We start from the raw sequence: 15,947 nt of genomic DNA on the forward strand, positions 1-15,947 counted from the left end.
GTTGCTAGCCCATCGCCTAAAAGAAGAATCCTAAGTTTATAAGCCTACCTCTTAGTCGCCTTTAACGACATCCATGGGAGAGAGATGCAGTGGTCTTATTCCTATTCATGTTTCTAATGGTGCCGGGAACCACACGGCGCTATTTCTATTGGTTTAGTTACTGATTTCTTTACTATTAAACTGGTTTTGACCATGGTGCGACTTCGTAATTTATTGTTGGTGTAGGTAAAAATAAATTAATAGGTTCATGAAATAAATCATAACTAATAAATGTGAAAGTGAGTTTATTTGTTTGTTTGTTACCACTTTAGGGGTTATCATACATATATACATAAAATCATGCCTCTTTCCCGGAGGGGTAGGCAGAGACTACCTCTTTCCACTTGCCACGATCTCTGCACACTTCCTTCGCTTCATCCACATTCATAACTCATGCAAGCTCGGCGGTTTCGGGTACTCTTGACCTGACCCTTTAGGGGTTATCAACTGAATAAATCCTCTTGAAATATCACGTATCACGTCTAGAGTCTGAAGAAGGACATAGGGTATCTCTCATACCGGTAAAAACTCCGTATACTTTCGTAGGAGGCGCTAAGTACGTCGCTTTTTGTTGAGGCGTGAAAAATTCGTTGCTTGTTTTTTGGTGCTAATTCCGTCACTTTTTTTCTTTGCAGATGGCGTTGAATTCGTCGCTTTTTTGTAGATAGCTCTAAATTCATTCTGGCGAAGCGGCGTGCTAAAACCTAGTCTATACTAATATTATAAAGCTGAAGAGTTTGTTTGTTAGTTTGTTTGAACGCGCTAATCTCAGGAACTACTGGTTCGAGTTGAAAATTCTTTTTGCGTTGAATATACCATTTATCGAGGAAGGCTTTAGGCTATATAACATCACGCTGCAACTATAAGGAGCAAGGAAATAATGGAAAATGTGAAAAAGAACGGGGAGAATTATTCATCCTTGAGTAGTTCAATGATGCCCAAAATAACTATTCCACGCGGAAGAAGTCGCGGGCACAGCTGCAGGGCAGTTTTTTAATAAGATAAACGGTGTTAAACATTCTTGTGCAAAAGATAAGTGAATATGACGTGTTAATATTCTATTCATTAGAAGCAAAAGTTCTTAACATCATGAAGTAAGAAAGGCTAGTTTTCATTATCTGTAACAATCCAAAATTAATCCATTAGTTCAGTCAGTATACATACATATGGTCACGTCTATACCCATTGCGGGGTAGACAGTGCCAACAGTCTTTTCAAAACTAAAAGGCCACGTTAGTCTGTAAAGCTTCACGATAGAATTGAGAATAATACAAGAGCCTACCAGATCAGCCTTTCCCTTAGTCGTCTTTTACGACATCAATGGGAAAGATATGGTAGAGGTAAAGGGGTCTAAAGTGCGGGTACCACTACAATGATAAACATGTAGGTACATAATTTTACGATTACATTCCTCCATTCCCAAAAAAATTTTATTAAATAGTTTTTCTCCATTATTCCATAAGCCAATTATGAGGCTTCTCTTGTTTTATATAATATATATAATATATAAGATAATCTACCATTAAGCCAAATAGCTGAACGTGGCCATGTGTATGTATGTATGTGTGTATGTATGTGTGTGTGTATGTATGTATGTGTGTATGTGTGTATGTGTGTATGTATGTATGTATGTATGTATGTATGTATGTATGTATGTCTGTATGTATGTATGTGTGTATGTATGTATGTATGTATGTATGTATGTATGTATGTATGGATGTATATATGAATGTACGTATGTATGTATGAATATAAGATGGTTACCGCGGCCATTGTGCGGACCCCCACCTCCACCACCCCCAGGGCTTTCAACCCCAAGGGAATCTGCGCCTGTCTGAGCAGCATCAGCACCATCTTCCTGTCTTTGACGTCCATGCATTCCCAGGGGACATTGTACGCGCCCCGAATTACGTGATCTGTCTGTTGTAAGATAATGTTATAATATAACATAATATAATATAACATATTATGTGTAATAACAACACAACACATAATCCACACTAATAATAAAGAGGAAAGATTTGTATTTTTGTATGTTTGTGTGGAATAAACTCAAAAACTACTGGTCCGATTTTGATAAAATTTGTGTGACATAGGCATAAATTTGTTTTGAAATAAATTTATTTCAAAATATAAAACACAAAAATATGTCCACCCGTGCGAAGCCGGGGCGGGCCGCTAGTATGTTATATATAATATAACATATTATGTGTTGTAATTTTCATAATTTAATAACTAATGTAATTCTTTAGTTTATTTTAATGTTTTAAAATAATATTCCAAAAGTTGCTCAATTGATCGTTATCGCCTCATGGCAACGAGTGACGTCAGCCAATGGTGCGATGACGATAGTGGGGATGGTGGGGTAGGCAGTGGCGTTACTATACCAATCGTGGCCCGTGGCAAATTCATCGGATAGGTACGTTCTAAAACTGGGTTACAACTTACAACCCTTTTTTTACAAAATATTTGAATTTTTAATATTTTTTTTACTTGTGTAGGAAACTGAGTAGATCACAAAAATAAATCAAAGACTAAAACTTTTTTTACTAAACATGTATGATAAATAAGATATGTTGGGAGTTGGGATTCTCCTCTGACCGGGGGCCCCTTCCGGCTGGGGGCCCGTGGCATTTTGCCGACTTGCCACCCTGTAGTTACGCCACTGGGGGTAGGCTTGTTTGCGGTGGTCATTCTGTCGCCGAACGTCTAACAGTAAAGTTGGTCATAGTCAGAGTCTATGTCGTAGAGATATTATTATAATACTACGCTTATTATGCGTATGATTATGTATAAATAGTGTTAAAAGTACTTACTGCAAAAGTGATTTGGTTTATGTAGATCAAAATACAAGGAAACTACAAGTTAAAAGGTGTTTTAATTACTATTCCTTTCTGAGATATATATATGAGTGGCCATTCAGTCTTTCCAAGACTGTTGGCTCTGTCTACCCCGGAAGGGATATATACGTGATTATATGTATGTAATGTATGTTCTTTCATTAAGCCAAATAGCTGAACGTGGCCATTTAGTCTTTTCAAGACTTTTGGCTCTGTATACCCCGCAAGGGATATAGACGTGACCATATGTATGGATTTAAAAACGCACTCACCATTGCACTCAGTAGCTCAAATATCATAGACATCTGCACCAACAGAGCTATTAATCCGATTGTTAGTGGACCAAAGTGTATAACCGCTTTAGGATCCTGAAATATAGATCGTAACTATAACTGATTTTTAACTTTCGCGTTGCATGATATTATCTACTAGCTGTGCCCGCGACTTCTTCCGCGTGGAATATTTATTTTGGGCATCATTGAAGCCCTCAAGGATGAATAATATTCCGCGTTTTTTTTTCCATTTTCCATTATTTCTTCACACCTAATAGTTGCAGCGTGATGTTTTATAGCTTAAAGCCTATTAAAGCCTCGATAAATGGTCTATTCAACACAAAAAGATTTTTTCAATTCGAACCAGTAGCTCCTGAGATTAGCGCGTTCAAAAATTATTCATCCTTGAGGGTTCCAATGATGCCCAAAATAACTATTCCACGCGGACGAAGTTGCGGGCACAGCTAGTTTAAAAATATACATGATTCGAAACGTCCGAGATAAAAAAGGGTATGTTACGTGCGCGTTTAGAAAAAATAATTACCAAAAAAAAAAAACAAAAAAAAAATGAATTAACTTCTACACATAATTTCGACTTTACAAGTGATACATTAAAAGAAACATAAACAATTACATTTTATTAAGTACAAGCTGTCCCGGCAAACTTTGTTTTGCCATATAAATAATTTTATAGTAATCTAAAAAACATCTAGTAAAATAATTTTTTTTAAGGATGGACAACACTAATCACTAAGCGGTATAATATTTAGATATTGGCCGATTCTCAGACCTACTCAATATGCTCACAAAATTTCATGAGAATCGGTCAAGCCGTTTCTGTGGAGTACGGGAACGAACATTGTGAAACAAGAATTTTATATATTAGGTATACTAGCTGACCCGCGCAACTTCGTTTGCGTGTATCCCGCTACTTCGACAAATACAGTCAACGCACCAACACATATTGGATACTAATTTTCAATTCACAATAACTTCTCTTTCCCTTAACCGCGTTTAAAATATTAAAATGTTTTTTGGTTTCTGTGACTCTTCTTTGATCGCCCCCCCATCAGTTTTTGGAAAAAATATTTAAGTAATGTACAGATTTTTTTTTTCTTATATATATAGATCAAAGTCGTAGTACCTACTTTTTAATATTATTTATTTTTTATGTACCGTTTTTTTCTATTTTGCGCTATTTATAGGGACGCTGCCCCCGCCGCCGCGGCCGGCCCGTACCGTGCCGCAATACTAATATCGTGATATCTCCTAAACTATATGTCTAAATAACACACTGTAAACTGCAAAAATAATCTAAATTAAATGCTCGTGATGATGAACTTACTTATTTTGATAAGGATATATGTATTATTGGTTATATCAGCAGTTAAACATCACCCAACGAATTAAATGTTTTTTTAATACAGAAAAGTAGTTTTTGTGACTTAAATAAAAAAGCTGGATATATGTCATCGCGGACTTTTTTGTAGAACTAATAAAGACCAATGTTTTTGCTATACATTGTTCTTACTTGTATCCAACGGTATAAGCGGCGCACGCACAAATGCAATCTTCAATTAGATTTTTTTTCTGACTTCTTGGACATAAATCGCTATAACTCAGCTAATATAGTTTCAATGTATTTCAATTATATATAAAACCTGTCGGAGAAAATACTCTTTCTATTAGTGAAAACCGCATCAAAATCCGTTGCGTAGTTTTAAAGTTTTATGCATACGAAGGGACTACAGACAAAATGGGCGACTTTGTTTTATACTATGTAGAATAGAATAGAATAGAATAGAATAGAATAGATTTATTTTCAAAATTGGATACAAGGTATCACTTATTGACGTCACATAACTTAAATCTAATTATAACTACTACCGCTTCCAAAGCGCATGTGTAGAAGAAGCGGCGGAACAAACTACACTGCAGCATTTTCATAGGACGTCAATTTACAAATATAGATCTCTTAAATATAAATCGTGGACGAATGCACATTGTCTACATTAAAAAACATGTATGAATGTAGAACTGATTATGTCAATATGAATATTTCGTCAAATAAAATAAATATAAAATAAAATATGTACATACTGTACAAATTATGTCAAGATCATGTCAAAAATACACAAGCATTTAAGAGGCCATTATGTCCAGCTCGGGCCACACATGTTTATCATTAATATAATCATCCGTGCTGTAATAGGCTTTCCTACAAAGCTCAACTTTAATATACTGTTTGAATTTTCTGTCATTCATTTCAAGAACACTTTTTGGTAATTTATTATAAAATCTTATACAATTAATCAGAAATGATTTCCCTACCTTAGCCAGCCGATGTGCTGGGATCGACAACTTGTAATTGTTCCGCAGTGATCTACTAGTACATTCACCTACTTTTTTGAAAGAGTTTAAGTTTTTCCTAACATGCATGATGTTATCGAATATGTATTGGGAGGGCAAAGTTAAAATATTTAGGTTTTTGAAAAAATCTCTAAGGGAATCTCTTTGTTTAAGACCGTAGATATATCGAATTGCCCTTTTTTGTAAAATGAAAATAGTTTGTATGTCTGCTGCTGATCCCCAAAGCAGTAGACCATATGACATTAAACTATGAAAATAACTAAAATATACTAGCTTAGCAGTTGCCACATCCGTCAAATGCCTAATACGACGAATAGCGTATGCTGCAGAACTAAGCCTTTTAGAAAGTTTTAAAATGTGAGCATGCCATTTCAAATTTGAATCTAATGTTATTCCTAAGAAAGTAGTACTATCAACAAAATCTAATCTTTTACTACTTATACTAATATCCACATTTGCCTGCCGCACATTGGGAAGTGTAAACTTAATGCATTGGGTCTTATTTGCATTTAACAGTAAGTTGTTGATTGTAAACCAGTTAGAGATGGCGGCTAAAGTGCTATTCACATCATCACAGATTTCGCTACGGCGGTTCATTTTAAAAATTAGTGACGTATCATCTGCAAACAACACGATGCCAGTCTGTTTCTCAATCATGCAAGGCAGGTCGTTGATATATATCAGAAAGAGAAAAGGTCCCAAAATGGAACCTTGCGGTACCCCAATTTTTACCGTCGCTCCTTTCGATTTTGTATTATTTAAATCTACCGTCTGTAATCTATTACTAAGATATGATTTAATTAGTTCAACGGCAGCAGTATCGAACCCGTAATGAGCGAGCTTGAGCAGAAGAGTTCTATGATCTACGCAATCAAATGCTTTGGTCAGATCGCAAAACACTCCGATGGCATCCTGTGAGTCTTCCCATGCATTGAGAATATGAGTGACAAGAGCCACACCTGCATCTGTTGTACATTTCCCCTCAGTAAAGCCGTATTGCTGACTATGAAATAATTTATTAGACTTAAAGTAACGCTGCATTTGATTAAGCATGATTCTCTCGAACACCTTGCTCAAAATTGGTAAAATTGAGATTGGTCTATAATTACCAGGATCTGATTTTTCACCTTTCTTGAATAATGGAATTAGTTTACTATACTTCATTAAATTTGGAAATATCCCTTGGTCAACACAATTATTGAATATATATGCTAAGTCCCCAGCTATAATATTTATAATATGACATATCACAACAGCCGACATACCCCAATAATCCTCAGACTTTTTCAGATTAAGTTCTTTAAAGGTATTAATAATGTCAGTAGGGTCAATATTTAAGAATTTAAATTTGGAACTGCAAATGCTGACATTATTTTTAAGTAGTATTTCAGCTTCATTAGGGCATGAGTCAATATTAGAAGTTAATTCCAACGGTATATTTGTAAAAAAATGTTCAAATAAATTTACTATTTCTGTTGTAGAGGTAATTTTCCTATCATTACATTTAATTTCATTAATATTTTCTTTAAAATTACTTCTACCAGTTTCCTTGTTTATAACACTCCAGGTTTCCTTTGTTTTGTTAGGAGCATTACTTATTTTGTTTTTAATGAACAAAGATTTTGCATGTAGACATACTTTTTTGAAAATTTTTGAATAATTCCTAACATGGTCTACGAAGCCGCTTTCAAATCGATACTGTTTTTGGGCATATAAATCGTACAAAGTCTTTCTACTTTTGTAGATGCCAACAGTAGCCCATTCATTGAATTTAAAGTTATTATTGCATTTCCGTTTCTTTTGTATAAATGTTTTAGAGTACGCGTCTGAAATGGTAGTAAATAACTTATTATAATGACCATTAGGATCGCTGCCCGTGTAAGTTACTGCGCAAATTTTATTCTCTAAAGAACTTGTAAATTTATTGATTTTATGGGCTGTGATAGGTCTGCACATAATTAATCCATCACATGTACTATGTTTAGTGGAAAAGGTAACTAATTGACCGCAGTGGTCAGAGGGTAATTTACTAAATACATTTTTATTATTTGGTTTTTGTTCACTAAAAACATTATCAATACATTTAGCAGATGTGGCAGTGAAGCGGGTTGGTTCCAAGAAGGCATTATCTAAGTTAAAACATTTAAATAGGTTAAGAAACTGTATTGTCACTGTGGAGCTAACTAATATGTCAATGTTAAAATCACCGCAAACAATTACTTTCTTATTACTTTTTGTAGCTACTATTAGAACTTCCTCCATTACATTCAGGAAATCCATAATACTACTGTTGGGTGGACTATAAATACAAATAACAATGTGTTCCTCAAGCTCGGCACAAGATACCTCAACACAGCGCTCAAGAGAAAGTCTGACTATGTCATGGCGCTCCTTACAGCGATGACCATTTTTAACATATATTACAGAACCGCCTCTGATTGCAGACCCTCTCCTGAAGCAGCTCACCGCATTAAAATTGTTAAGACTGGGCATCAGCTCACCCTCCAAGATCCAATGCTCAGTCAAACACACCATATTAACATCCATTTTTTCATTAAATAGATCAATAATAAGTTCTTTGCCAGGAAGGCCCTGTATATTTTGGTGTACAATTTTTAATTCATTTGTCCTTCCTTTTGTCCTGTGGTTTAGTTTAAACCACATGAAGCGTCCACAGAATCATCATTACAAAAATTTGATGATTCTGTAGATTTTGTCAGATTTTGTAAACAATGTAGTTTACCACAATGTAAACTCGTCCATTCTTTTATGTTATTTGCTATCAAAGTAGCAATTCTTTTTTTATAAAGTCTAGAAAGATAAATATTATCTTTAGTCAAAAAACAATTTTTTATGAACAAATTTGTATCAAAAAATACAAACTTGTCATGACGACATGACATATTATGAACAATATTGTTCATCAAATGAATAAATTTATTCTTCTTTGGCGTCTGACAACTTAAATAGGGAAAAGCACAAAAAATTATTTTACCTACATTTAAATTATTCAGAGTACCTAGACCCTGAATAAGGTCTTGTTTACTAATATTTAAACTGTTTCCAACCATTATAACAATTGTAGATGTGTTGCTCAATTGTGTGTTTTTTATACAATTAATAATTTGTGAGTAGTTGGAATTGGGTAGACAATAATTTATTATATTTGATAAATTCTCACTAAACAGTTTACCCATGTTGCGTCCTATGCTGTCTGAAAAAATGACTGTGTTCTGGGGGCTACACATATCAACACCGACACTCTCCGGCATACTATCAGACAAGCCCCCAAGACATGGGGAGGGAACTACGGTACTACTGATACTTGACCCGTTAAATATTCCACAGGTACATAAGTCTCCTGCGGATTTAATCATTTCCTCAATGTAATTAGCATCTTTAATTAATGATTCTGTAGCCATGACATGATCGGAGATTTGTCTGAGAGATTCAGTATTTTTTTCCAAAAGATTGGATACATTTTCCTCAAGCTGTGAGATTTGTTCCGTTAAGGTCTTGGTGTCAACACTATATAACTCCTGACTTTCCAGCAATTTTCTTTCAGTTAATTCCAAACAAGAACACATATTTGAATATATTTTGATCCCAGATTTTATTATATGGGACTTTTTCTTATTAATGTTCATTTGGATTTTATTCTTTTTAATAATTTTATTTAATTTTCTGATTTTTCTGCATTTGTTGTGACTTAACCGAATAGCTGTAGATTGTTTATTAATTTCACATAGTGAGGTCTCACTTGTGAGATCAATTACTGAGTCTAAGAGAGGAGCGGAGGTAACTGAAATTATCTGGTCAAACATATTATTGACCTCTAAGGACTGCCGTGATTGTTCATAATGCTCTATTCGTCTTCGTGCCTCTCCTAGCTCTTTTTCTAATTTAATATTATGTCTAAGGACATCTTCATAAGTATCACTACATTGCTGGAAATATCCTAACTCTAACTTAAGCTGGTTTAACTGCTCAACTAAGTCATCACATTGTAATCTACTTTCTGTTAAACTTAAATTTAATTTTGTGTTACGATCCAGTAAACATTGAAATTCCTGTTCGTTCTGTTCCCTTTCCAAAAGTAATCTTTCCTTTTCTTCTCTCTCCGTTTTGAGGTTGAGAAGTGCTGTCTTCAGCTTGAGTTCAACTTGGCGAACAGTTACAGCACGGCTTGAGGTAGACATATTTAACAAATATGGGACTTATGTACAATACAGGGAACAGGACGAATATAGTTTTTGATTTAAAAGTGCTTGTTAAGTTTATAAACCAACTTACCTAACCTTTCAAGATCTACCTACTTAATAAATATTAATTATTAATTATGGCTACCGTCTGGATGTGTGGCAACAGAAGAGTCTATAAAGTATACCTGATGGTGTACACTAAGATAAACGATAGGATTAACTACAAAAACAGGCGAACTAACCTTTGTTTACGTTATAAACCGGCAACTTCTTGACTACAACTTTCACCACAAATTACCCATACAAAACTATATATTTCTTAACGAAAAAAACACTATAACACATTTATTATAATATTTTCTTATTTAACATTTAAATTATAGTAAGTTTTAGTGCTTTTAAACATTTATTTCATTAAATTTATTGCGGAGCTATAAAAAAAATGTGTAGTGAAGATATACCGAATTCTAAGGTTACTCTACTCATGCGAGCATGATAGTACCGCTGTAGCAATAGTTCGGGCTCGACCGCCACCAAAGAGAAGATCTTCCGCCAGGCTAGGTGAACAGCGGCTCCTACAATGTCGAGTCAATCCGTGATATCTTTATTTGCGCGATTTAAAACTCTTCGCTGTGACAGCTGAGCGCGCCATTTTCTTCGCTTTGACTGACAATTAGTAATGTTGTCGCAGCGCCATCTATTTGTAGATAGTTGAACGAAAAGTAACTTGCTGCCCGATAGTTAGTAGTTCTAGTGCCGTAGTATAGATGTCGCTATAGCAATAAACACGTACCATTGTAGAGCATTCCAGAAGGAACAGACACCCGCTTACTTGGAAAAACGTGTAGTACACAGCAATGTTTAAGCCAAACACTTCCGAAATGTTTCTGGAATGTCTGAAATAACAAGGATTGGTTAATTAATACCTTTTTTCACCAACGAGTCCATAACTTACACCTCAAATCAGCTGGGAATCTTTGAAAATAGGCAGACAGTTATTTAAAAAGCTCCCATCTGTTCTTCAGACGCCTCGTCGGCGTCAGAAGTGTTGCATCTGTCGAGAGACTGATGATCGTAAAACCAAGGGTTTGTATGAAAAATTGGAGCGATGAATGCACAAAGTAGAGATCTTCCGCTGAGCTAGGTGTAATGCCTGGAATGCGCGCGACAGACGGTGTTCAATCGAAGGTGGTTTATGTTCTTTGCTTGCGCTAAATTCCTCTGCTCTCTCCTCTTTAAGGCCTCTGTGGCGCAACGGTAATACGCTTGTCTGTGACACCGGAGGTCCCGGGTTTGAATCGCGGTCAGGGCATGATGAGAAACAAACTTTATCTGATGGGTCAGGGTCTTGGATTTTTATATATCCGAGTATTTATTATAAAATATAGTATCGTTGTGTAAGTATCTCGTAACACAAGTTTCGAACTTACTTCGAGGCTAACTCAATCTGTGTAATTTGTCCCGTATACATATTAACTGATAGTAATTGTTTTTAGTTCTGGTGTATAGATGGCGCCATAATACTCAATGGCGCGCGTAACTGTTTTACCTACGCTGTAAAGAGAAATTCTCTAACTTACTTGAGAATAAAGTTATGATGATCAATAATTCCTTTCAACATTTCTGCCACTTCCAAAGACTCCTCATCGGAATAACGCAGCGGAGTGCAACTTGAGCTCTGACCTTTAAAACCAGGCTTCGGAAAATTCTCTAAGTTGTAAGTTAATATCTTCAAGTGTCCCCATAAGTGGAAAACCAAGAGAGCGATCAACAAATCGTAGAAAACGAACATTTCCGCTGAAGCGAACGTGATATACAAGTTCCAAAAGAAGACAATTATAAAACCTTTAAAATTGTGTTCGTGGTCAAAAGGTAAGACGTAATTGATTGAGTGCTCATAAGTGATGTTCGCCGGAACGTCCCGACCAAACCCGCCGTTAGATAGGTTAGTTATGAAAGGAGAAATGTTGAAGATTGAAGCTGTTGTCAACGTCATCGCCACGGAATATATAGTGAATGATTTGCTCAAATTGTGTACGTACAAGTTCATCTGAAAATTATAAAGTTATTAATTAATGCCATGTTAATAATTGGCATGATTTCTGGTGAGTGTTCTGTGTTGTGTGGTTCCCGGCACTAATACAAAAAAGAATAGGACCACTCCATTTCTTTCCCATGGATGTCGTAAAAGGCGACTGAGGGATAGGCTTACAAACTTGGGATTCTTTTTTAGGCGATGGGTAAGCTACCTATCACTATTTGAAACTCAATTCTATCATTAAGCCAAATAGCTGAACGTGGCCATTTCAGTCTTTTCAAGACTGTTGGCTCTGTCTACCCCGCAAGGGATATAGACGTGCCCATATGTATGTATGTGTTCTGGTCAAGGGCATTCTAAATTTACGATCTTCTATGATGAATGTGAAGTGAATGAATGATGAAAATGAAAAAAGTATGAACGAAAGATAGATGTGATCTGAAATGGTAAGCAAAGTATTACTAAAAACTTGATATCTGTGACAGCAAGATCGAACGATAGAACATTATGGAGTAGACAGAGCCAACAATCTTGAAGAGACGTTCTACGTTCAGCTGTATGGCTTAATGATGAAAACTGTATAAGTTATAGATAACATACATATCGGGTTAAAGGGACTCGGGGAAAATTTTGGATTTTAGGTAGATGCGGTCAGAACGACGTTTGTGTAAAATCCTTACAAACTCTGCTTTAATAAATCCAACTTCCATTTTTATTAAAAACGTAAATAATAAGCACCGCTAATAATAAATTTCACACGCAAAGTCATCCTCTAAAGTTGACATAGCAGGAGTGACGTCACTGAACGCTGATTGGTGTTTTGAAATGCGTTTCGTTTAACGTAATTTTAATTCGTAATTATTGTTAAAAATCAACATAATTTAAAATAAAAACGTTGCAGTAGTCCTCGTTTTAAATTTTTTTAACATTTTAAACATAACATTTTCGTAAATCCTACTACTATTATAAAGGCGAAAGTTTGTATGGATGTTTGTTACTCTTTCACGCAAAAACTACTGAACCGATTACTATGAAATTTGGTATGTAGGTAGCTGAAGACCCAGAATAACACATAGGCTACTTTTTTATCCCAGAGTTCCCGCGGGATTGATAGGGTTTCCATGCGGACGAAGTCGCGGGCGGCCTCTAGTATCATAATTAAATCTTCCCTATTAGCGTACCCCTGGCCTGCTGCGTTCTAGTAACCTGAGCCGTGTGTAGGTACATACCTTTCCAGAATATTCTGATTTGTGTCTGTGGTTAAACAGATGAATCTCCGTGAGAAAATCCACAATGATTTGGTCAAATCGTTTTGAGAATACCGAAGCAAATCTAGCCTGTAACATAGAAACATTTATTTTATAATACACAAAAGGGCAAGTCGGCAAGGGGGCGAGGGAACGAGGGTGGTGAGGGGCAGGGGGCGAAGGAGCAGGAGGGCGAGGGGGTGAAGGGGCAACGGGCGAGGGGACGAGGGAGTTCGGCGCAGGGGGGTGAGAGGTCAGGGAGTGAGGGGATCAGGGGGGCACGGGCAAGGGGGCGACAAAACAAACAACAAACTCACCATGCAAATGATATTCATCAACGTCGTGATACAAGTCTGGCCAATTTTGACGAAGGACAGTACACCCATGTTGTTTCTCACGTAAAGGCAGCCCGCGATGAAAAGGCTGGTGCTCATCACGATGTTGTAACATCGATAGAATATCCTGAACCTCTCCGGTTCTCCAAACAGTTTCCCTATAAAGGTACATACATAATATCATCGAGGTAGACACACGACACGCCCCTAAGGCAAGGTTAGTCAAGTTAGAACCCATAAGGTTGAGCGTTGCATCCGCTCGCGAGTTTGCATTGCCCAAAGGCAAAGTCCAAGGCCGAGGTTCGTCCCAACTGGGAGCCCCTTGCGCGCTTTTGCCGAAAAGGCTGTTAGGAGGAGCGTCAAGCCCTCGCCTAAATGTCCCGCTGTAAAAGTAAATGCCCCTCAGGCAAACTATGTTCACATAGTCAAAAAAAAAAGAATCAAATCAAATCAATAGTCTTGATTTGTTTGTTACCTATTTAGGCCCCATTATTTTCTGCTTCTGTGGCGAAATCTATACGCTACAAGTCACAAGAATAAAAAATAAAATTACGCGACGCTTTCAATCAAAAATCAAACCAAAGATTTCACGGATTGGAGCTATATATACAATCTCCGACACAACATCGTCGGAGCCACGGTTCCCCAGGCATCACACCAGCCTGGCGGAAGATCTTCCCTTTAGTGGCGGTCGAGCCCAATCATCGCTCCCACTACACTTCCTTCTGGCTTTTAGTCCCGGTTGCATCCTCACCTCTCTGGAGAGGAGCCCGGGGTATGCCTTTGACCATGGACCCTGGATTGGGGTGAGTCAGGTTTTACACGAAGCGACTCCCGTCTGATCTCCGCAACCTTTGCAGATAAACCTAAGCCGTATTAGAACCACGGCTACACATTATTCCAGTTGCATGAATGTTCAAGTTTCCTCACGATGTTTTCCCTCACCGCAAGAGCATCGGTTAGTATCCAAACTAACGTACATAACTTTAAAAATAGTCATTGTTACATGACCGAGGTGGGATTTGAACCTGTGCCTTTCTGCGCATCACGCATTTTATAACCGGGCGCCTTACCGATTTGACCATCGACGATACGCAGCGTAAGTGCTAAAAGTGCTCATATAATCTACTAGCTGTGCCCGCGACTTAGTCCGCGTGGATTAGTTATTTTGGGCATCATTGAAGCCCTCAAGTTCGAATAATTTCCCCCGTTTTTTCACATTTTACATTATTTCTTCGCTCTTAAAAGTTGCAGCGTGATGTTGTATAGCCTAAAGCCTTTCTCGATAAATAGTCTATTCAACACAAAAAGAACCGGTAGTTCCTGGGATTATCGCGTTCAAACAAACAAACAAACTCAGCTTTATAATATTAGTATAGATATGTCATTAATTTGCCATATACTTGCCTGGCCATCCGCCCATAAACAGCATGAACATTCGTAAGTGTTTAATGTATTTTATTTCGTGGGGCCTTTGGATACCTCTGTAAATAACAAAATGATGTTCATTCATGTTTTTTAATGTAGACAATGTGCATTCGCCCACGATATAGATTTAAGAGATCTACAGGGTGACATTTAAAACAACTGCATCCTTTTAAACATTGACTTTTTCATGCACATTCGATGATTACGGGTACTTCTAACGCCTCATACATACATACATACGTCACGTCTATATCTCTTGCGGTATAGACAGAGCCAACAGTCTTGCAAAGACTGACAGGCCAAATTCAGCTGTTTGGCTTAATGATAGAATTGAGATTTAAATAGTGACAGGTTACTGGCCCATCGCCTAAAATACAATCCCAAGTTTATCAACCAATCCCTTAGGTGCCTTTTACGACATCCGTGGGGAAGAGATGGAGTGGTCCTATTCTTTTTTCTATTGGTGCCGGGAACCACACGGCACTTGTATAACTAAGACATTGGAATAACATTATTAGAGATTTAAGGCGGATGAAGCCGCCGGCAACAGTTATTCCATATAATCACGTCTATATCCCTTGCGGGGTAGGCAGAGTCAACAGTCTTGAAAAGACTGAATAGCCACCTTCAGCTATTTGGCTTAATGATAGAATTGAGATTCAAATAGTGACAGGCTGCTAGCCTATCGCCTAAAATAAGAATCCCAAGCTTGTGAGCCTATCCCTTAGTCGCTTTTTACGACATCCATGGCAAAGAGATGGAGTGGTCCTATTCTTTTTTTCATTGGTGCCGGGAACCACACGGCACTGCAACAATTATTACTTACATTAAATCAGTACCATCACGTATGATAAGAGGCATTTTGTTTTTTTTTTTCAATAAAGTTAAGTCATCTACAACACTTCAATATAAATTGATAAATGTCACGATACTCATAGGAAATTATAATCAATGAAATAATTCATATTTTGCATAAAGCTTAAGTAGTTAGTTCGCAATTAAAATGATTTCTACTTGAACGATTCGCAAGATAAAGTATTTTTTACATATACAAGTAGACACATGTGCCGTGTAGTTCTGGGCATTTTGAAATGTCGTAAAAGGCGACGGGAAAGGCTTATAAATTTGGGATTCTTCTTTTAGGCGATGGGCTAGCAATTTGTTGCTATATGAATC

General features: G+C 36.9%; 1 protein-coding gene across 1 annotated transcript; it reads right to left on the reverse strand.

Annotated features, from left to right (window-relative positions):
* Window positions 1–571: 571 nt before the first annotated feature.
* Window positions 572–15,632, reverse strand: LOC106136539 (uncharacterized). Its single transcript, XM_060952841.1, has 9 exons — window positions 15,598–15,632; window positions 14,751–14,827; window positions 13,326–13,501; window positions 12,991–13,098; window positions 11,304–11,773; window positions 10,517–10,619; window positions 3,152–3,247; window positions 1,804–1,959; window positions 572–1,157 (listed from the first exon to the last, which is right to left on the reverse strand). Exons 1-9 carry the CDS (start codon window positions 15,630–15,632, stop codon window positions 1,098–1,100), a joined length of 1,281 nt encoding a protein of 426 aa, XP_060808824.1. The 3' UTR covers window positions 572–1,097.
* Between the last annotated feature and the right edge of the window lie 315 nt (window positions 15,633–15,947).

Source organism: Amyelois transitella, chromosome 30 (genome assembly GCF_032362555.1).
Source record: "Amyelois transitella isolate CPQ chromosome 30, ilAmyTran1.1, whole genome shotgun sequence".
NCBI classification, from domain to species: Eukaryota; Metazoa; Arthropoda; class Insecta; order Lepidoptera; family Pyralidae; genus Amyelois; species Amyelois transitella.

Coding starts and splice junctions, on each gene's coding strand:
- LOC106136539 (XM_060952841.1), bottom strand. CDS start 15,632: ATGCCTCTTATCATACGTGATGGTACTGATTTAAT. Junction 3,248..10,516: donor TTCTGGAATGCTCTACAATG/GTACGTGTTTAT, acceptor TCTATATTTCAG/GATCCTAAAGCGGTTATACA. Junction 1,960..3,151: donor TTGAGCTACTGAGTGCAATG/GTGAGTGCGTTT, acceptor ATCTTACAACAG/ACAGATCACGTAATTCGGGG.